The 22,425-nt window shown below is 40.4% G+C and overlaps 1 protein-coding gene across 1 annotated transcript in view; it reads left to right on the top strand.

Moving 5' to 3' along the window:
* Nucleotides 1-22,425, top strand: part of MACROD2 (mono-ADP ribosylhydrolase 2) — a 1,989,594-nt gene that overhangs the window by 1,856,926 nt on the left and 110,243 nt on the right. The window contains exons 11-12 of the mRNA XM_027118154.1: nt 5,116-5,178; nt 9,935-10,003. Of these exons, the coding sequence (XP_026973955.1) occupies nt 5,116-5,178; nt 9,935-10,003 (132 nt within the window). The remainder of the gene's footprint in view (nt 1-5,115; nt 5,179-9,934; nt 10,004-22,425) is intronic.

Raw genomic sequence — 22,425 nt, 5'->3', positions numbered from 1 at the left:
ATTTGTATTAATCAGCTATTGTCACAATAATACTGCGTAACAAGTCACCCCGTAGTGCAGTGCCTTAACTAAAAGATTTACTCTCATGCTCACAAGTTTACAGGTTGACCGTGGTTCCACTGATGTAGGCTGGGCTCAGCTGGGCAGTTCTAATTCAAGCTGTGAGTTCTCTGGGCTTGCCTCCAGACTGTAACTTGGGCCAAGGCTTCTTCCGCTCATCTTTAAACCAGCAGCTGCAGAGGCATCTTCTTGTCATGGCCAATGTCAGAAGCACAGACACCAAGTCCAATGATGCAACACGTTCAAGCTCTTTGCTCCTATCATGTCCGCTAACATTTCATTAGGCATATCGCTTGGTCAAGTCCAACAACAATGGAAGGACGCTGAGGTAAACAATCCATTACAGGGAACTGAAGAATTGGAATCCAATCTGCAAAGCACTGTATTTGAATTGCCTGCACCCTGTCCAGGTCCAGAAATCTTGGGCCTTTATAAGAAAAGGTAATAGTATACCAGCAGGCAGTACCCATCCGGTTGTTTGCCCAGTAGCAAGGATGAATTTGTTCTGATTTACCTCCCCTTGCTCTTCCCATCCCCACGCACAGTTCAAAAATGGAACTGCAGATATCAGGGTAGCAATGTGTAGCCACAACATTGAAATTTTGCCCTTATAAAGCTCGTCCATATAAAATTAAACATGAACTACACAATTAAACGAATTCACTTTGTTATCTGATCGGGGGGCGGGGGGTCCTTCTGCTCACCGCTTACAAAATCAATACTCACCAGTGGTAGAAAGGAAAGGTACCTTTCATCAGAATGCCAGCAATCTGGGGAGATGGTGGACTCAGCGTCCCCCAAAAGCCGCCTCCAAAGATTCCGCTCAGCCATGAAAGTTTTAACGGCAAGGAGGGGAGTAGTCTCAGTTAATCACTGAGATAGGGCGTGAGAGTGGTCACCATTCCCCACTGCATGCAGGCTCGTGGATTTCTTATTATCTTCCCCTACACGTTATCATGTTCACACAGTTTGGTCACACAGTTTGTTCACGAGATTCTGAAGGGGAAGCTAGGGAAGAGATCTAGTCATCTGTTAATTACTTATTCTTCATTCCTACTTCTTTGATCTACCAGAAGAACTGACAAATTATTGTGCGATTAAAAGATTTGAAAGGTGTTCTTGGGCCGGAAACGAGTAGAGCATGGGGGTACCTTGTTTAAAATTAGTTATGGTATAGCTTTGCTAAAGTGACAAGAAAAGGGGCTTCCTGCTGAGGGCAGTTTCCTGCAAAGAACTGCTTACAAATCCCCACTTTTCAGACATCATTCCATTTCTATGGGATTAGGGGTGAAGGTCTGTCTTCTGTAACTTTTTCATGCTGACATAGGCGACATATTCTCAGACTGGAAGATGTCAACATGGGTCCGTAGCATCTCTTTGCTGACAATTTTAGTTGCCTGCTTACATGTATGGGCAGAACAAGCTACAATTATTTTGATACCCACAAAGATATAGATTATTATGTGCAATAATGTTAATCCCATTCTCTTGAGGCCAGTCCTTAGAATTGTGGTAGCCATAGACTCAAGTTGGAGCAGCTTATGTCATGGCCAGCATCTGTCTGATCATCATGCAGTTAACGTTTTTTCCTCTGGTGGCGGTTATGGTATCTGTAAAACAACTCAGGAACGAACATCAGACACTGAGTCTGTGACTCTGTTTTCCTAATCATTAACTGCTTGGTTTTATACTTGGGGAAGGGCGGGGGCGGGGGGGAACCTGCAGGGTTCTACTCGTTTCCAGCTTCACAGCAGGAGTCTCTTATTTCGATTTCTATAAAATTCCTGAAATATCCTTGCATATAGTATGTGCTCCGTAAGTATGGATTGAAAGAATAGAGGGCATGGTTTTAACGCTGGAGAAGCAAAAATGATTCAACCATTAGAATTCACACAGGTCACTGTGCTTTTTGGCGTGGGGAAGTAGTAGTATGTGACATTCAGTGTAATGATATGGAAATTTATGATCGGAAGTACATATGGGATCCTATAGGTATATCAACTAAGAGAATTTAGTTTCTGTGTGACATGTTTTAAGCTCACAAAATAGCCTGTCATTTCCCTATACTTCTTCCTGTTTATTGTAAGCCCTTTAAATCCCTTCTAAAAACCACAAGTTTACATTCCCCACTCTACTTAACTTTTTATTGTTTTTATGCTTTCTGTGAAGATGGCTAGACAGACAAGGCTGATGAAAGGAAAGCTTGTTCTTATCAAATACGGGTAAATGTGTAATGCGATTTTTGTCTTTCCTACCAGAGGAAGCCCACTGTTTCACTAAGAACTCACCCAACTGAGGTATTTTAAATGGATGGAATGTTAGAAGCCAGCCAAACTGTCCTTCTAAAAGTGACGTGAATGCTAACCTAATTGCCCGAGAATGTTATCAACCGGCCTTTGAAAGCCAGACTTCTACACTGATTCCCCCTGCTGGCCTTGAGGTTGCACTGTCTTTGGAAATTGATGAAAGCAATATACCTGAGCCTTTTCATTTGAGGGCAAGTTACTCAAACGCCAAATCGAGCATTCTTCTAGAAGGCATTTACTCCGTGATAAACATGCCAAGTGTTTCTTGAATTTGCTTCCCAAGGGCAGAAATCCTGCAACTAGACCACCCCACAGCCAAGACTCAAAGTCGAAAACAGAACATGCCAGACTGCGGTAGGGAGTGGGACCACGGGCACAGGGATTAAGGGTAAAACCCAGTAGCAGTAGGTTAGATAAAGAGCCAGACTGCTTTTTACTATTATAAAGTTGGACTCGGGGCTCTGACCATGAATTTCCTTTTCATGAATTTAGAACTGGTGGAAACAATTCTTCACCTTCCTGTGACTCAATTGTTGTTTCTCTTTCCCTTCTTACCTTCCTCTCTTCATAAGATTTTTACCTCCCACTCCATAGGAGATGTGGTCACCAGACCAATTTTAAAAGCAGCCTGTCACTGCAGACTTCAAGCCTATTGTGGAATCTGTGTTAAAAGGTCTGTCTGAGACTTCCCTGGGGGTCCATTGGTTAAGACTCCATGCTTCCAAAAAAAAAAGATTCCACGCTTCCAATGCAGGGGATGCAGGTTCGATCCCTGGTGGGGGAACTAAGATCCCACGTGCTGCATGACGTGGCCAAAAAAAAGGGGGGGGGGTGGTGGTGTCTGTTGGCGGAGATAGGAAAACTGGTAGATCTCTCCTGCTTGAGTCTGAGTCCATTTGGTGGGAGAAAGGGGGAAACACTGACTTACGTTTTTGACACATGCTCCTGCACCGGCTTGGCCTTGTTAGGGCAGCAAGAGCAGCAGTGATGGCTATTTCCTTCCTACAGCAAAAGCCAGTGCCAGTGCCTCCGCGGAGAACCAGAACAGAGAAAGTATCAGAAATATCCTTGGAAATATGTCACGCAGAACCTTGGGTTTACAGAGTTACAGAGCCATCCCAGGTTATACTGTGTCCCGCGTGACAAATGGCACAGTGCTGGCCAGAGGGAATTATATACATACTGATATATTTATTCATTGATAGCATCCCTTCCGCATGTCAGTGTCACTCTTATTTATCTATCTATTTATTTATTTATTTATCTTTGTCATTCTATTATAAAATTTTTCATTCGGGTCAATTCCAAATTTTTTCCATTTGCAACTCTTCTCAGAAGGTTGTTTTTCAGAGCTGCTTGGTGAACTGTTTCCCCATTGCTTCTGAGGCTCTTGTTTCAGCTCCACTTGTTGAGTCCTCCTCTGGGGAGGATTCCCCATCCTCTTGCCTCTGGATTAAGAGTTGATAGTTGTAGCAGATGGTGGGTCAAAGCAGTCAAGTAAAACAAGTTTAAGTGATCTGAGCCTGGCTGTGGGCAGGAATTCTAAAAGGGCTCAGCTGGGTGATTCTTCTGCTCCTTGTGGCCTTGGCTGATGTCATCACTTGGGGGCATTCGGCTGGCAGCAGGGCTGGGTTGGAAGGTGGGAAGAGGCTTCACGCATATGTCTGGCCCCTCTGTGCTGCTCCATGTACCCCTCTCCACCTGGGAGGCTAATCTGAGTGTCTTCACAGCAGGGTGGCTGGATTCCCAGAGGGAGAAAGTGGAAGCTGCTATAGTCCTCTGAGGCCTTGGCTAGGGGGCCCAGACATCACTTACACATTTCACTGGTCTAAACAAGTCACAGAACCAGCTCGAATTTAAGGAGACAAGAAATAGATTCCACTTCTTGAGAGACAAGGATCTGTGGCCATCTTTAACCCATAGTAATATGTGCTGATAACGTCTGCTTCTCTGTTTTCTGTACTTTAACGACATCTCTTATGTTTTATCATTTAAAAAGATTTTTCCAAACACAGAGACTTGGAAACCCTCCCAGCAATGAATTATAAAATGATGACTTTATTTGCCTTTGAAGACTTAATTTTTTTCTACACATAAATCCACAGATATATATTATATATTTTAAGCCAAAGGGAAGTTTTTAGCTAGTTTCTAATATATAGCCACCCTTATACCTGTCCAGTTATTAATTTTTCAAGGAGTTATGTACTACGGCATAAACTTGACCAGCATAATCTGTTCAACACAGAGTATTTCAGAGCATAGGTATGTTAGACTGTCATATGTAAAATGTAAGTCAATGTTTAAAAATTTAAGTAAAAATAGGGGTTCTTTTGCAACATACAACAAACAGGAAAATAAAGGGCATAGGAACGTAATCAACCAAGTTTCCTTACACAGTGCATATTGCTTGAGTCAAGGAAAAAAAGCAGATTGGAATTAAAATTTGTATTGCATTTTGGGAAATGTTGTGCAAGGAGAGAGATGTTACTGGGACTGCTGAGTGAATTTTGTTTACTGCAGTTCAACTTTCCACCAAGCAAATCATGTGAGAAAGGACAAAGATAAATACACCTATTTATGTAGGTAATTTTTCTGTTTCACGCCTCTGATTCATCTCTCTGCCTCGCTTTATGGGGAGTCATGCTACACTGGTTACAATTAATTTCAGTGCATATTAGCCATAAAGAGATATTTCATAAACTGACTTGATGTATACTTTTTTTTTCCTCTGCGGTTTTCTTGAAAGATGAGAACGGTCCACAGGAAAAGCCAAGTGCCAAAGAAATGGAAGGGCAGGGCCGAGAAGCAGGTGAGCTCAGGTTTCTTTTGAGGCGTCCCCTAGGCCTCATTCCCAGAGGTGAACATGGCTTTACTCAGTGCCCTTTTCTGTAAATATTTATACCGTTTCACCAGGTTAATATCAATATTCGTTCAGGTCTCCCTCAGGAAGCCACCAACCCTGTTAACTACAAGTGTCAGGCTCACCAATCGGAAGGGTACCCTCCCTCTCAGGTCTCAATCACCAGCCCCACTTTTCTCCCGTGTGATCGCAGTTTGCTCAGTGATGCTCTACGCGGGATGGGCAGAGGTTGGAAGGACCATGTCAGAGCTGGGCTGACTGAGGGCAGGTCAAACTCAGCAGATTTCGTTTGGAGGAAAAAATGAAATGAAAAACATTCACAGGGGGACTTCCCTGGTGGTCCGGTGGTTGGGATTCTGTGCTCCCAATCAGGGGGCGTGGGTTCCATCCCTGGTCGGGGAACTAAGATCCCGCATGCCACAGGGAGCAAACAAACAAACAAAAAAAATTATTTAAAAAAATTCACAGGAAATATATCAGAGGCTTTCCTTCCACAATGAATGGAGTGTCCTTTACTGCTTTACATTAAATTTTGAAGAGCCGTGCTTCTGGTCATTTCTCTGTATGTTGTAGATGATGGTGTGAGGAGTGACAGAGGCTTACTACCCCACACCCAGAGCTCAATGAGATCCAAAGCCTTCCTGACATCAACTCTGTTCACTGAAGAACAGATGAGCCAATGGAATGCTTAGAGATCTTCTACTGTAGATTATAAATTGAACTTTTTAAAATAAAATGGCACTTAAGACTCAAAAGAGATTGTCATCTCCTTAGGTTTATCTTTTCTTCCTCCCCACTTTTGTACTCAGGCATGCTCTCCTTTAAAAGAACGATTCACAGGGCTTCCCTGGTGGCGCAGTGGTTGAGAGTCCGCCTGCTGATGCAGGGGACACGGGTTCGTGCCCCGGTCCGGGAAGATCCCACATGCCGCGGAGCGGCTGGGCCCGTGAGCCATGGCCGCTGAGCCTGGGCGTCCGGAGCCTGTGCTCCGCAACAGGAGAGGCCACAACAGTGAGAGGCCCGCTTACCGAAACAAAAAAAAAAAAAAAAAGAATGGTTCACACAATTTTTCAGTTATCAACATAACCATCAAAATAAAAATTTCCTTCTTCTTTCTATTTTCCAAGTCATTCTTCTGGTTCTAATGAGCCCAACGGATGGGGCATCTTTGAAATAGTGGGCTCTGCTCATGTGCCTGCCGCATCCTAAACCATATGCTGGACTCTTAGAAATAAACCAGGGAGTGTGATAAGTTTTTCACTGAAAAGTTCCTGCATTAACCTTGGAACTTTTGCTAGAGAACTGAAAGCTTTTATTATTAACCTGGAAGATGGAATTGAAGAAGGCCAATCAGAGAAGGCACTGAAGCACGGCAGCAAGGACCTTGTGTACCTGCCACTGGGTCAGTTGGCTCCCTTTGCTAAAGTGTAGTCCTTGCAGTGGAATGAATCCCTAATACAGAAAACTGTTGTCATCCACACCACCATCGCCCCCAGCTCCCGGCCACCACACCGTTATGCTCCGTGGAAGATGAGTCTTCTGTGAAAAGCTGTCACTGTTTTTACTGTTTGGGGCTGATGGGTATTAATCAACCAGCTGCTGACAGCTGAGGCCATTCTCTGACTATTGTGGTTGTACAGGTTTTATTCATTCGCTGCTCTGTCCCAAACTGTCTTTATCGACATAGATTTCTCCCACCCCTGTTCACACACATACACATACACAGGCACACACATACAGACATGCACACACATCTGCCTGCTTTTTATTTATTCATCTCTTTTCCCCTAATCAGTTGAGAACAGGCAGTGTCTTTATGGATTTAGGACCATCTTGCCTGTGAGGAGAGAGTGGTAGAATACAAGCTCTCTTCTCCACCTCTTGGATGGGCAGCAACATCACCGCAATCTGGGTGCCTCTCATGGTAGAGAAGATTCCTAAATGCACCCCTGAGGGGCTCTGCTTGCTTTTCTAAGTGGCCGGCACAGAGCCCAATGGCAGGATTCGTCTATGCTCTTGGCCAGTGTCAGCATACATTGCTGTGTCTGCTCTGCGTCCCTCATCCAAGATCAGAGAAGTCAGAGATGCAGTTCTGGTCATTAAAGTCCTTCTGACCTACTGTTATTCTTCCAAAATAAAAGTAGCTTCCTTTCATTCAATAGAATGTCCAGCTTCAATTCTAACTACACGACTCTGCAGGCCTCTTCCATATCACACAAAAAGCACAATCTCAAACCAGCATAATCCAGCAGTTCTGACTGCTGTCATGATCAAATCAAAGTGGTAGGTCCTGTTCCTCAAACAGCCGTTTAACAAATACCTATCCGGGCTTTGCTGTGACCCAGGCACTGTTCTGGACACTGAAATAGGGCAGCAAACAATAAAGACAGTTTCTTTGCTTCCTTGAAACTTATATTCTGGTGGCAGTGATCCAAAAATAAACAATTTTTAAAAAGTATGATAGTGACGAATGCATTGTGGAGAAATGAGGTAATGTAGAAGGAATCCTGAGAAGGCAACTTTCCGTTGGCTGGACTCGGGGAGGACTCCCTGAGGGAGCAGTAATTAAAGTGAAATCTCAATGATGAAATGGCGGGAGAGCATTTCAGATGGAGGGTCCAGATAATGCAAGTGATGTCAGGCCGATTTTAACAGGTTGGAGAAGGAAGTTCAGTGTGGCTGGAGCGTGATGGATGAGGGAGAACATGGTGCGAGGTTTGGGAAGACATCATAGGGCCAGGCTATGTCTGACTGCAGAAGATTTGATTTTGTTAGAACTACAAGGAGAAGCCAGTGGAAGGTTGTTAGTAGTAGAGGGACCTAATCTGTTTTAACAAGCTCTCTCTGCCTGTGAATGAAAATGGGTCAAAAGAACAAAAGTGAGACCAGTTGAAAGACTATAGCAGGAAAGCAGTGATGGAGGTTTCTGGAAATGGAGACAAAATGGCCTGATGTGTTTTGTTCCAGAGGTAGAAGTAACAAGATGTGCTGATGGATTGGACCTAGGGCGTAGGGAAAAGAAGAATCCAGGCTACATCCTAGGTTTGTAGCAGCAGTAACTTCTTGGATGATGGTGCCACTTACCGACGTGTGAAAGACTGGCCACAGGGCAGTTTTTATTAATAGAGTTAATAGTTCAGTTTTGGCCATGGTAAATTCAAGAGGACTCTCGGCCATAGGGGATGTCAAGAAGCCAGTTAGGTATCTGAGTCTGGATTTCTAGGGAGAGAGGTGGACCAGAGATACAGGCTCGGGAGTCACTGGCAGAGAAATGATACTTAAAACCATGTGACTGGGTGAGATTCACTAGAGAGAACATATAAATAAGGAGAACAGTGAGGCCTGGGACACCATGGCCTCTAGACATGTGGCACCAGGGGAGGAGGAACAGCCACAGCAAGATGGTGTTTCAGAAAGAACAGAGTAGACTCTGAAATGCCCCTGAGGAGTCCAGGAAGATAAGAAAGGAGAAATGACCATTGGATTTGGCAAAGTGAGGTCATTGACACCTTTGATAAGAGAATACTTCAAGGAGGATCGACGAAGCCAGTTGGAGTGCTTTACGGAGAGACCGTGAGATGAGCAAGTCCAGAGCAATAACATGGACTGTTCTTTTAGGGAGTTCCGCCGTGAAGGGAAGCAGAGAAATGGGATGATGTGACATTAAGGCAAGGTTGAAAGTCTGTAGTTTGTTCTTGTGATGTTAATAGGAGTTTGTCATCTAACAGAAGAAAGTGATTCGTCTCCAGTTATCTCCCTACCAAAAATCTTACTCTCTGTTCTGATAGAGGCGTGACCTAAAAGTAACAGTTATATACATTATGGACGAAGGATATACTAGAAGATATCCGATTAGCCTTTAAATGTGTTAGTCACCATGCGTGTATGAGTTATCTTTAGTTCCATAACCTTGTTACTGCATGAAAAAAATGTATATATTCCTTTTCCATTTGTCAAGTATTAACCATTCCAAATGATTTTGATAACCCTTCCTGTCTTAAATACACTATTTTAGTGTTAGTAAGTTAGTTATTATCCTGGAGCCCAAATGCTAGTGGAGTCACTGGGGTGCTGATAATATTAAGAAGAAAGTCCAGCTCTGACGAGGTTAGTTGCTGCTGTGAGGCCCAGGCACGGACCTCCAAGTTCCTTAGTCGCCACTCTGTGCTTGGCTGACATGAAGTCACCAAACGGCTTTTGGTGCTTTCCTACAAATGACCCCTTCTCCTGGACCTCTTCTCTGACAGCCATCAGATGTGCTCCCTACAGCTTGACAGCCTGGCGTAATGGAATAGAAGTGCTGTGCTAAGAAAAACCAAACTTTAAAAACACACACATAAAAGCACTTTGTAGAAACGTGCAAGGATATACTTTCTTTCACAGCCTTTTACTAAGAAAAATAAGGTACCATTCTTCTAGAGGTAGGGAAGAAACAAAATGCCAAAGTGTAATACTACCAAACAAACAGTCTTCTTCACCAAAAAGATAGTTTGTAGTTCATCAGGCTCTGTCTTAACTGAAGGGTGTTTGTTCCATTAATCGTAGAAGAGAGTTACAAACCCAAGCCCCTTCAAAGACCATTCAGTGTATTAGAGCACGAAACAGGCTCCTGCTTCCTTCGGTAGAGTAGGAGGTGAGGTGGGAAGGGAAGCTCCAACCTGACAGTATTTGGCTCTGAGAGAGTGTTTCTCTTTCTGCCTTATAGATGGTGCCAGCGCTGCCACCGTGCCCAGCCCTTCTTCAGAAGAGGCAGCTGAAGTCTGTAAAGATGAAGGTATGAGGCCACTTATTACATCAAAAAATCACAAACTCTTAGAAAACCGTTTGGGTTTTATTTGTATGGGAAAATGAAGCAGTGTGCAAATCTATCCAATTCTCTCTAAGCATCTCTATTTCCAACAGAAATATCCAACCCCCTCTGTTTTATTCCATACCCACCGTTTTCAGAATTTATATCTCCATTTACATTTGTTCCTCTGTAAAGTAACTGTTCATGAAACAATAGAATGATTGGAGAAATTACGTTTAAAGATGTTTATTTGAAACACCAGAATTAGGCTGTTTACAGCTACTTGTCAGGAATGGCTTCATTTGAGAACCGTCTACCAGAGAGCTCCATTATCTAGACAGAATAAGAAAGAAGAAGTGTTTGAAAGGCATCCTTGAAAATAAATCTTTGGCAAGAACATCATTCCTCACTCTATGGACAGTTACTATGAGAAAATGTTGCTGACCCAAGTATCTTTAGAAGAATAAAAAAGTAAAAGAAAAATTTATGTAGGTTCTAGGAGAAAATGTGAGGGAGAAATAGTGGGAACATTCATGTACAGATAATAGAGTTTTAAAGATATATATTATCTAAAGGAAAATGAAATCATCATTTATTTTCTTTCCCTCCTGATTAACTGTCCACACACACACACACAAAAAAGTAATATTATTTTATATCTGTCATTGATAACTACTAAAAACCCTTCTGGAATGGTAGACGAGATTGTTACATTTGTACAAATGGACATCTGGTAAACCATGTGATACACTTGGAACTTTTAGATAAACACGCCAAATGCATTTCTTCAGTTGGGAGTGATATGAAAATATATCCATACTTAAGACTGATATTAGCTACTCCTGGAATCAATGTTTAGAAAATCAAAGTGGTTTTAAAAATAATAGTCAACTGTTTGCATCGTTCATTTCATTTCATGTTGCCTGTAAACAGTTTTTCTAAGTGAGGTGTCCTGTGTAGGGAGGGTAGTTGCTAAGATTGTGAACTCTGGGACCAGATGGTTGAGGCTTAAATCCTGTCTCTACCACTGGAAATGTATGTAATCTTTGACAAGGAATTCAAGTACTTAACAAGGAATTAACAAGTAATGACAAGTAACTAACTCCTTTTTGCTTCACTTTTCTCCTCTGTAGAATGGGAATAGTAACTGTATTTACCTCACAGAATACAATAATACACATCCATTGCTCAAACTGTTTACCTGGTACCTATGCAGACTGGGCTGCCCAGGAAACAGACTGTGATGGAGATTAGGGAGCTGACATTTATTAGGGGGAGCTCTTGGAATCAACACCTGTGAAAGGAAAGGGAAGAATGCAGAACTGGGTAAAGGGAGAAACTGAACTACAAGGCATTCTCAACAGAAGCCACAGATGGTCTGAAGATGACATGACCATTCTGAGATGTCCAGTTGGGATGAGAGAGTCTGGCTATTAAAACCTCCCATTTGATAAGTCATCTGTCATTGGCTGCCTTGGGAAGGGGTGTGGCCTTGGATGAAGCAACTCTCTTCTGCTGGGGTGATCCTGGAAGCGTGAGAGGGATGAGGGATGCCTGCAACTGGGAGAGTGAGCTCTTCCTTCCTGAAGGAGGATGCGGGTGGCCCAACACAGCATCCACCATACTGTTGCTTTTGGTGGTCTTTTTCTAGTTCATTGTCACTTTTTTACTGAATCCCTTGGCACCTCCCTTCATACTACTCAGATATGTGTTCTGACATCCCTGGTTTTAAAATTCTTTGGAATATCTAAAAATGTAAACCATATTAGATCACTTAGGTTCTCATAATTAACTCTAGGTCATCTTAGAGAGAGAAATAAACCTGAGTGAAAAGGCAAAGAGTGGTGTTTATCCTAAGCAAATAAATTCGGACATCACAATCATTTAGACTGTGATACAAATTTTTCAGTGTCCTGAAGTGGAATGGCAGAGTTTAGGAAACAGAAGAAATAATCTAATTTAAGTGCTTCAAACTGAGATTTTTCCTGTAGAGTTGTTTGGTTTGGAGATATCACACCCTTATAGAAACACACTGTTTGTGGTGTTTCTTCATGCTTTTAGGATCTCACACCATTAATTGCTCCTGCCAGGATCAATTTCTCGGAACACTTTTAGATGTTTTGTTTTTTTACATGAAACTTTTAATGGTGGTAACTCCAACAAGTTCTGTCACATATCACAAATGCAATTTCCTAATAAGACTAAATGTGAAGTTTTTACCAAAATAAATTATTAATATCCATTAACCTCTGGATCTAAGGAAAAGAATTTTGAAAACCACATTAACAAGTGATCCAGTTTCCATTAAAAATAGGATATACAGGTTATGATTTTTGCCTTTTCCTTCTGAAATAGCATGTGCAGAAGACCACTATTTTAACGGATTATCACTACAACGCTTAGGCCAAGCATCTGTTGCTTACAGAACTGCAAGTGTGGAGATAGATACATAGCTTGATTGATAGATACATAGCTTAGAATGAAAAATAAATGAATTTGCCATTGAGAGCCTCCGAGATTGAGGTCATGACGAGGTTAAAAGGCATTCGTATATGTTGAGAATTCATTTCAAGCATTCACCATTATAAGTTTCATGCAGAACTATATCTCCTTGGTGACATCTGGGCTATTTATGAGCTCTGCAGCTATAAGGCTGCTTATAAAAATGCTTATTACACTCTCCAGTTTAAGTGCAGAATATTTTTGCTGACCAAAGTTCTTCAAAGGGCCCTTGCTCTCTTGTCTTTGTTTCCAGGCTTTGCTCCTGACCCAGCATCTTCTTCTTAAGTCTTGGAATCACGAATATTATGGACTGGCCTTTTTTTAGTATTCTTTCCAATATAATTCCCAAAGATTTTGAGCCTCATTATTTATTTTCAGCTTTGCTTGTTGCTTGGCTGGCTTTATATTTGTTATAATTTTGGCTCCCACAGGAAACTGGTGTCTTCTAGGGTACAAGGACTGAAAACAAAAGAAAAAATGAGCTGGCTAATGTCACTTGGTTTGGGAGATAAGATTTTTAAAAAATTAAAACAGATATGTGAAAGTTGAAGAATTTCAAGAGGAAGTGTCTTTGGGGGTGTCTCCTTAGGCCAGCGATTTTGTTCAAATGTTCTAGACATATTCCCCACTGGGTACCAAGAATGGATGTTTATTGCCCATTTACCCCACATAACAGCTAACAGTGCAAGCTGCTAACAGAAGGAGGTACAGCTGATTGGCTTATGGATCAAGAGCTAGATTGTGAGCTCCAGACGGAGGACACCTGTTCCCAATGACTCATCACAGCCTTCGGGTGGGCAGGAGTTGAGTTGGGTGGAGGAGATGTGAGAAGGAGGAATGCCGATGAATAATTCATCCACACAAGGGGTGCATGCCAGGGATGCAGCAGCCAGGACTGAATAGAAAGGAACTCCAAGGTAAAGAAACCTGAGAAAATATCTGTTGGTTGATAGGGGCTCTGAGGTCCTTTATAAAATAGGGCATACACTAATCTATTGAGAGATTTCTTTCTCTACTGGTAAAAATATTCCAATTACTGATTTAATGGCAGTTTACACTTTAAATCCTTAAAAACAAACCCAGGAGTACAAATGTGAAGGCTATTTAAGTTAACAAATATAGAGGCAATCAGATGGAGAGGCTATAAACCCAGGAGTAAAATTTGTATTAGGAATATCAAGTATTCTGGTTGAAACTGCTGCAGAGTTATTATTATTTTTAATTATCATCATCATCATTATTTAAGATATAGTCAGTCTGCTTAATTCAAGGAAAACTCTCTGTTCTGTTATCTCAACACTCTTAATAGCTCATCCTCACTCACACCCAAGACCAAGGCACCTTACTGGGGGGGCGGGGAGGGGGGAAGTGCTGTTTAAACACATCCTGATTCTGCTGTCTTATTATTTAATCAGTGCCTAATTTGAATTTAAAGGGCAACTAGACCAAATCATATGCTCATGAATATTAACAAAATCAACTAATGCTCAGGTGCATGCACACTTGAGCTAGTATTCCTTTGGAGCTCGGTGTAAGTCATGGCATTGCTGTCTGCTGTTTACGAAGTGGGATGTCACTTGGCAAAGGACACATTAACCCTTCATCTAGTTTCAGGCCTCCTACAGGTCAAAATTTCTGTAGGATAGGGGGAAAGTTCCAGCAAGAGTCAGCCTTGCCAAAGAGGACAGCAAAGAAAGGATGGGGTTATATATGAGGAATCGGATTCAGGAATGTGCAAGAGATGAGCATAAATGCTCCCAGCCACGGGTAGCTGTAGGCCTGGGCCAGTGGTGTCGACTCCAGAAGTTTCTGTTCTATTCCTTGTCTAAATCGTTGGAGAGAAACAAAACATTGGGCCACCTATGAAATTCCCCTCAGGCTTCCCTAATAGGATTCTTTTTAGTCCTTTCCCTATTCTAGAAAGCCATTATCACCCTACAAAGCATCCTCCCCGCTACCCACCACCGTGGGACAGAGCTCTCCCCTGTCCTAGATCTGCACTGATGCAGTGTCTGGATACACCGTGACACCCAGGGCTATCACTCTTGGATGGTAAGAGTCTGAAAGGTGGAATGAGAGCCGCTGCCCTCTGGTAGTTCAGTGAAGGGGAAAGAACCAAGATATATGGAGTGTGTGCTCTACTCAGTGCTTTACATTTCTGTACAATCTATTTTTCATTTCACAAAAAGGTAACCTGAGAGTCAGGAAGGAGAAAGAGAAAGGTGTCCGCGGTGGGTGGGGAGAGGGGAACTGTTTTATCAGTGTTGATTCCCATGGCTAATACTTGCATGATCTTTCATAATCCTCAAAAATGATAGTATTTTATTCTATTTTAAAATAACATTTATTTTTCTACTTGTAAGATAATGCATATTTATTGTAAAGTATTTTTAAATGCAGAAAAGTATAAAATGTAAAAGCATATAATGATTTTCCCTTTAAGGTTTAAACTGTAAAAAAAAAACCCAAAAAGTCCTGTTTTTTCAGTTAGCAATATACCATGAATATTTTCCCATGTCTTTAAAAATTTCTCAAAGGCATGTTTTTTATTGGAGGCATAATATTTCACCATATGGTTGTCCCACAATTTACATAACCAGTGTCCTAATGTTAGATGTAGTTATTTACAGTTTTTCTCTCTATTATAAATAATAGAGAAATGCAGTATATACATTTTAGATAAATCTGGGTGTGTATCTATGATCAGTTCCTCAGGATGAGATCTTGATTTTTCATTGATTTACTAGGGAAAATATTAAGATATTTTTTATTGCTTACATTTATTATTTTAAAAGTGATGTGTGTTTATTAAATGAAAAAATAAGCAAAAGAAGAAATGAAAAATATCACTCATACTCTCAATCCCCAGAAATAAACATATGTAGTATGCTGGTATATAAACTTCCAGACATTTTCTAAGCTACCACACATATAGGTATGAAGTATTTTTAGGGTATTCTGCAATGTATACTAGTTTGAAATTGTCTTTTAAATATAGCAATAGATTGCAACATTTTTTCCATGTCTTTTGATAGTCTAATGTTATTTAATTGTATATTCCAATAAGCAAAAGACCATAATTTACTTACCCAATTTCCATTTTGAGTCGTTTCTTTGGTTTCAGTTTTAAATTCTATACTGGCCAGGAACATGCTTTTATCTTTGTAGATGTTCATGATCATTCCTGTAAGAAAACCCAAATAAATTTAAAAATGCATACAAATCTTTTTTTTCTACAATGAATAGAGTTTATTCCCTTTTTTGATTCTTTAAATAATATATGTTCATTGTAGGAAATTCAAATAATTAAAGGGCATATAAGGAATAGAATAAAAGCACATGTGCAATCACAGCTCCCTGAGATAACTACCATCGCATTTTGGGGACCATTCCTTCATGCATCACTTTCTGAATATACACACCCACATAAAATTGTATATAAATCCATCATATGATGCATGACTTTAATGTAATTTCCCTTTTATCTTGTTTGTTTACTTCCCACCTTCCAGTTATTCAGAGAGTAAAACACGCTGATTAAGAATCTAGTCTCTGATTTCAACTTCCGGAGTTCAGATTCCAGCTCTCCTCTGACCTGTGTGACCTTGGGCAAGTTACTTAGTCGCTGTGTGCCTCAGTTTCCTCATATGTGAAATGGGGATGATAATAACACCTCCGTCACAGGTTACTGAACATTAAAACAAGTCAACCCCCTTAAACATGTCAAGGAGTATCTGATACACAGTAAGAGGCACAAAATTTTTAGCCATTGTTAAATGTATGTGTTTATTTTATAAAAACTGTATCATATTCTATGCACTTGTTGTTAACAGACAGAAAAACTTTGTGGAAATCCCTCCAAGTCATTTGTGTAGATCTAATTTATCCATTTTAAAGCTCAAGTGATATTCCATAGCTTGGATGCACTATAATTTATTCAACCATTATACTGTGATGAGCAAGCACTTTCTTCCCACTTTATTGCCATACAAACAATGCTGCAATAGATGTCTTTTTCTCATATATCTTTACAAGCAGTGCTTTTTTTTGCATGGGAAAGAGTCCAAAAGTGTGAGTTCTTTGAGGAGTATGTGTTTTTAACAGATACTGCCAAACTGCTTTCCCAAAAGACTGTAACAATTCGTATTTCCATCAGCAATCATTATTTTTGTTATTTCTAATTTTTGCCAGTTCAATGAGTATAAAGTAATAATATCTCATTACTTTTAAAAGGTCAGTATTATTATCCCAATTTTGCAGGTAATTGAGGCTCAGAAAGTTTGAGAAACTTGTCCAGTTATCCAAAAGGTAGAACCAGAATTTGGAAACAAAGTCTGCCTGAACCATGCTTTTTCCATCCTACCATACTGCTTCCCGTCATGCTCTTCCCATCATACTGCTCCCAACCATGCTCTTTCCATCCCACCAAATCATGCTTCTGGAGCAAGGGATATTCCTTGCCTGAGGGGGCTAGGATACAGTGAGAGGGCAGCATGGGAAAGCTGAGACCCAAGAGAAGCCAGCAGGGCAGTAAGACTGAGGCAACAGAAGAGACCAGCCTACTTGGTCCACATTATAGCCTTGACTCTAACCCATAGTGGAAGTCTTACAAAGAAATGACTACACAGAAACCTCCAACTATATAACCCACCAGATATAAAGCCCAAACCCCTTTCTGTATGGTCTGGTTCCATACTTCCTCATACCCCACATGTACCCTACTCTGTAGCCCAACTCACATGTTTGTCATCTCCCAAATACCACTGGCCTAACAGTGTTCGGCCATCATTCTGCCACATCTGTTTATTCAAGATTCACTTCCAATATCTTACCTTTACATCAGTCTTTTACTTCACTGTTCCCTTCCTCTCTTCCTCCTCCCCTCCCTCCCTTTCTCCCTCCCCTCCTTCTATCAAATTAACTGAACCAACATTTCAAGTACAGGAATTTTACTAGATAATGTGGGGTGGTTGGTGGGGGCATGCACATTTTCATCTTTCTTGATTTCTCCCCTCCTTATTACATTTCATCCCATACAATAGTGAACTGTCCTTTCTACTGTTTCTTATAAATTTGTTTAAAAAATATCATGTGCCTTGTATCAATATTTTATACATGACATATCCAACTCACTAGAATGTAAATATCTTGAAATCAGATACCAAATCTCATTCATTTTCATGTTTCAAGACCAACACAGTGACTTGTGCATAGTAAGTCCTCAGTATTGGATATAGAACCCATCATAAATAATGGGCCACTTATAATTCTCCTAATGTCGTGGCCACTGTCCCAAAATATTTATTACTATTTTTAAGGCTCATATTAGATGAAGTTCCGCTTTCAGAATTCTATTTCAGAAGTGAATTTTCCCCAAAATGTTATGCTGTAAAAACACAAATGTAAATTTGAGCCAGAGACTTCCCTGTTTGTTCACTTTCAGATTTGGATATTCTTACACTATAAGAGAAAAAAACTAAACTTCTTCTAAATGATAAATGTATATAGATTATTTCCAGTGGCTGAGGCTAGTTATTTATGCTTAATTTATGGTAAGGCTTTTTGGATAAGCTTTTCAAATACTTTGATTAAATATGTTTAAAATCGGATTAAATAGGTGGAAGTAGACAAAAATCATTTATCTACTTTTTAGTATTAAAATTATATTTATCTCCCATTTAGTATAGTTTAAAATATACCTATATTTTGGGCTTCCCTGGTGGCGCAGTGGTTGAGAGTCCGCCTGCCGATGCAGGGGACACGGGTTCGTGCCCCGGTCCGGGAAGATCCCACATGCCGCAGAGCGGCTGGGCCCGTGAGCCGTGGCCGCTGAGCCTGCGCGTCCGGAGCCTGTGCTCCGCAACGGGAGAGGCCACAACAGTGAGAGGCCCACGTACAGCAAAAAAATAAATAAAAATTTAAAAATACGTATATTTTAATATACATATAGTTTAACATATATATAGCAATTGGAAGGCAAGTAGCAGTTGCTGTCCAATCACATTTTCACATATATTTTTTTTTCCTTACAAATTAAGTGTGACTGTAATTACATATTTGTAGCAGTCAATTCAGTTATATGATCTCTTGGGTGTATTTCTAAAGATCTGGTGGAAAGGCTTGGAAAGAAAATCATCCCAGACTAGGTTATGGAAATCAACTGAGTGGAATAGTAACCCTTGTCCAACACACAGTAGGGTCTAACTGTTGATCCTAATGGGTCTGAATGAAGGCAAGGAGTCCTGTAATCTATTTTCAGATTCACTGGCCTAGTTTTTAAGTTCTTTGGGGCAAGTCATGTCGCCTTTATGAGCCTCAATTTATTCTGCATTCACATCACCACTGTGTGGCCAACTTTTTTAGGTTGTGCCTCGGTTTTCTCCTTTGTAAAGTGGGGATAATAATAATATTTATATCACAGGGTCGTGAAAAGTGAAAGTGCTTGTAACAGCTGCTCAAACATAGTAAACTTTCAGCAGGTGTTGACAACATTATTTTTTTACAATTATTGTTGTTAAATATATGTGTTGGCTTTAGAATTTTAACTACTCCAAACAGGACTCCTGTGTCTCGTTGAATCATTACCAAATCTATTGACATGTATAAAGTTAAAGAAGCTCGATCACAGGTGATATTCAAAATATTTAGCAGCAGCTGTGGCCCAGTGGCTGCCCATCAAGGTACATCATGCTCTGGTCCATCATACTGGCAGAGACCAGTTGAACAGTGAAAACAACTGGAGTAAACTATACAGGCAAGCAGGAGTACTTCAGAACTCCCTGTCTGGCCCCCATTCACCAAGGATTTGATAGCTGGGTAGCCTGGCTTGAATACCATACATAGACTTTCCTTTTGTTCCTTCTATAGCTCCTTCTACCTGCTTTGCATTTTATTCTCTTATAGAAAAGACCTAGAATGGAAGGTCCATATATCCATATTTTAGGATGCTTTTGTCAGCGTGGCCTAATAAGAGTAATCATACATCTTTAAAGCAAGCGCACTTTTGAGAGTGATGAGGGTGCTATTAATAATTATACCAGGGCAAGCAATCACACTGGGACCAGGGATAACAAGATGGGTACTCACCCCACCAAAAATACACGAAGTCTTTTCAGTCTACAAATCAACATCATAATATCACTCACACATATTCAAGAATGTTTGTTGAACTTTGACTCCTAAAAATGTACTATTCTTAGAGTATAATTTTTTTCTATCTTGTTAATTAGTATAAAAAATAATGTTTGGAATAACTCTTTAAGATAGTCCCATAAAAGGTGTATTCCTAGCCAATCTGGATAAATCCAGAGCATCTGCTAAAAGCAGTCTAATTTTCTTTGATTTTTATTTTTTATTTAAGTATAGTTGATTTACAATGTTGTATTAATTTCTTCTGTACAGCAAAGTGATTCAGTTATACATATACATACATTCCTTTTTATATTCTTTTCTATTATGGTTTATCACAGGATATTGAATATAGTTCCCTGTGCTATATAGTAGGACCTTGTTGTGTATCCGTTCTCTATATACTAGTTTGCATCTGCTAACCCCAAACTCCCAGTCCATCCCTCCCCCAAGTCCCCTCCCCCTTGGCAACCGCAAGTCTGTTCTCTGTGTCTGTGAGTCTGTTTCTGTTTTGTAGATAAGTTCATTTGTGTCATATTTTAGATTCCACATATTAAATGATATCATATGGTATTTGTCTTTCTCTGTCTGACTTACTTCACTTAATATGATAATCTCTAGGTCTATCCATGTTGCTATAAATGGCATTATTTCATTATTATGGCTGAGTAGTATTCCATTGTGTGTATATATAGATATAGATATAGATATATAGATATATAGATATATATATACACCACATCTTCTTTATCTATTCATCTGTTGATGGACATTTAGGTTGTTTCCATGTCTTAGTTATTGTGAATAGTGCTGCTATGAACATAGGGGTGCTTTTTAAATTACAGTTTTGTCTGGATATATGTCAGGAGTGGGATTGCTGGATTTGAGTGTTTAGTTTTAGTTTTTTGAGGAACTGCCATACTGCACCAGCTTACATTCCCACCAACAGTGTAAGAGGGTTCCGTTTTCTCCACACCCTCTCCAGCATTTGTGGTTGTAGACTTTCTAATGATGGCTGTTGTGACTGGTGTGAGGTGGTACTTTATTGTAATTTTGATTAAACCAGCCTAATTTCCTATGAAATGACTTTCAGATTAACCCAGTGATTCTCAGACTTTAATGTGCATTGAAATCAAATATACATTAATATTTGAGTTAAGGGCTTCCCTGGTGGCGCAGTGGTTGAGAGTCTGCCTGCCTATGCAGGGGACACAGGTTCGTGCACTGGTCCAGGAAGATCCCACATGCCACCGAGCGGCTGGGCCCGTGAGCCACGGCCGCTGAGCTTGCACGTCCAGAATCTGTGCTCCGCAATGGGAGAGGCCACAACAGTGAGAGGCCCACGTACCGCAAAAAAAAAAAAAAAAAATTTGAGTTAAGAGCTGAATACTCTAAAGGCATTTTAAAGGATTTCCAGTATTAATTTTGAAGATATGTACTTTTGCCACTGCTTAAGATCTGACTTCTCTGAAAAGCAGACCATGACAGTGGTTCATGTAGGATGGCACAAGGTCATATTTGGACTGGGCCGAGACACTGGAGAAAGGCAATGTAAAAGAATTCACTTCAGATCCATGACATGGTGGGGCTCTTGCTCAGATATTCCCATGTTTAAAGTTGTATAGCATCCATTAGGATGTTAATAAGTGTAAATGAATGATAAAAGAATTCAGCAGCCAAAACATTTTAGAAAGTACAGGTTTAGACAGGTAGATTCCACATTGCAGGACTTTTCAGAGCCTTCAACATGCTGACATGCATTGAGAAGTTCAGGGGAGATTGAAGCATGTGGCATTTCCGATTTTAATTGACCAAATCTTATTTAAAAAAATTGATTTGTTTGTCATTTTTTTCATATATAAAACATTTTTAATCCAACAAATTATAGTTTGGGAAACAATCTCACATCCTATCCAGAAGAATTTAAAAATATAGTTTAAAGTTTTGTTTTCGATAAATCATAATCACTGTTATAATAAAAATAAGCCATAGTAAAATAACTTTTAAAAAATGGAGACTGAGTTTCTTAAATCCTTTGTGGCACAGTGTTTTTGAGGGAATATTCTCCCAAGTTTCAGAAAATGATGTGGCCTCTCAGTCTTTGACACTAGGTTTCCATGAGCAAAAATGTGTATCCTGCCTCATTCTTTTTTTGCTTTTTTTTTTTTTTTTTTTTTTTTCCTTTGCGGTACGCGGGCCTCTCACTGCTCCGGCCTCTCCCGTTGTGGAGCACAGGCTCCGGACGCGCAGGCTCAGCGGCCATGGCTCACGGGCCCAGCCGCTCCACGGCATGTGGGATCCTCCCGGACCGGAGTGGCAGGCGGACTCTCAACCACCGCGCCACCAGGGAAGCCCCCTGCCTCATTCTTAATGATGTTTGTTGTCATCTGTTCTTCCCACCACTGTTCCCAGGGTGGGTATATTTATTGTGAGAGACAGAGAGTGTTTCAGAACTGCTGCATTCCTTAACAAAAAGTAAAGAATGATTGGCTAGGCTAGCTAGTGGCAAAGACAAACATTTTTTTAATCAAGTACAAAGACAAGGTTTCCTAACAAACATTGATAGCATTTAATGGAAAGCTTTCTATTTCATTTAGAAATTAGCCTTCTTTCTCAGGCCAAAAGGACAGTAACCCTCACATATACACGTGTGCATACACAAAACAACACACACACTTACATTTGGAATCTAAAAAAAAAGGGTATAAATGAACTTATCTACAAAACAGAAATAGAGTTACAGATGTAGAAAACAAACTTATGGTTACCAGGGTGTA

This window comes from Aethalodelphis obliquidens, unplaced genomic scaffold (assembly GCF_003676395.1).
Source record: "Aethalodelphis obliquidens isolate GAN/ISIS:26980383/991018 unplaced genomic scaffold, ASM367639v1 scaffold18, whole genome shotgun sequence".
In the NCBI taxonomy this organism is placed as follows: domain Eukaryota; kingdom Metazoa; phylum Chordata; class Mammalia; order Artiodactyla; family Delphinidae; genus Aethalodelphis; species Aethalodelphis obliquidens.
This window is presented reverse-complemented; position numbering and strand designations above follow the sequence as displayed.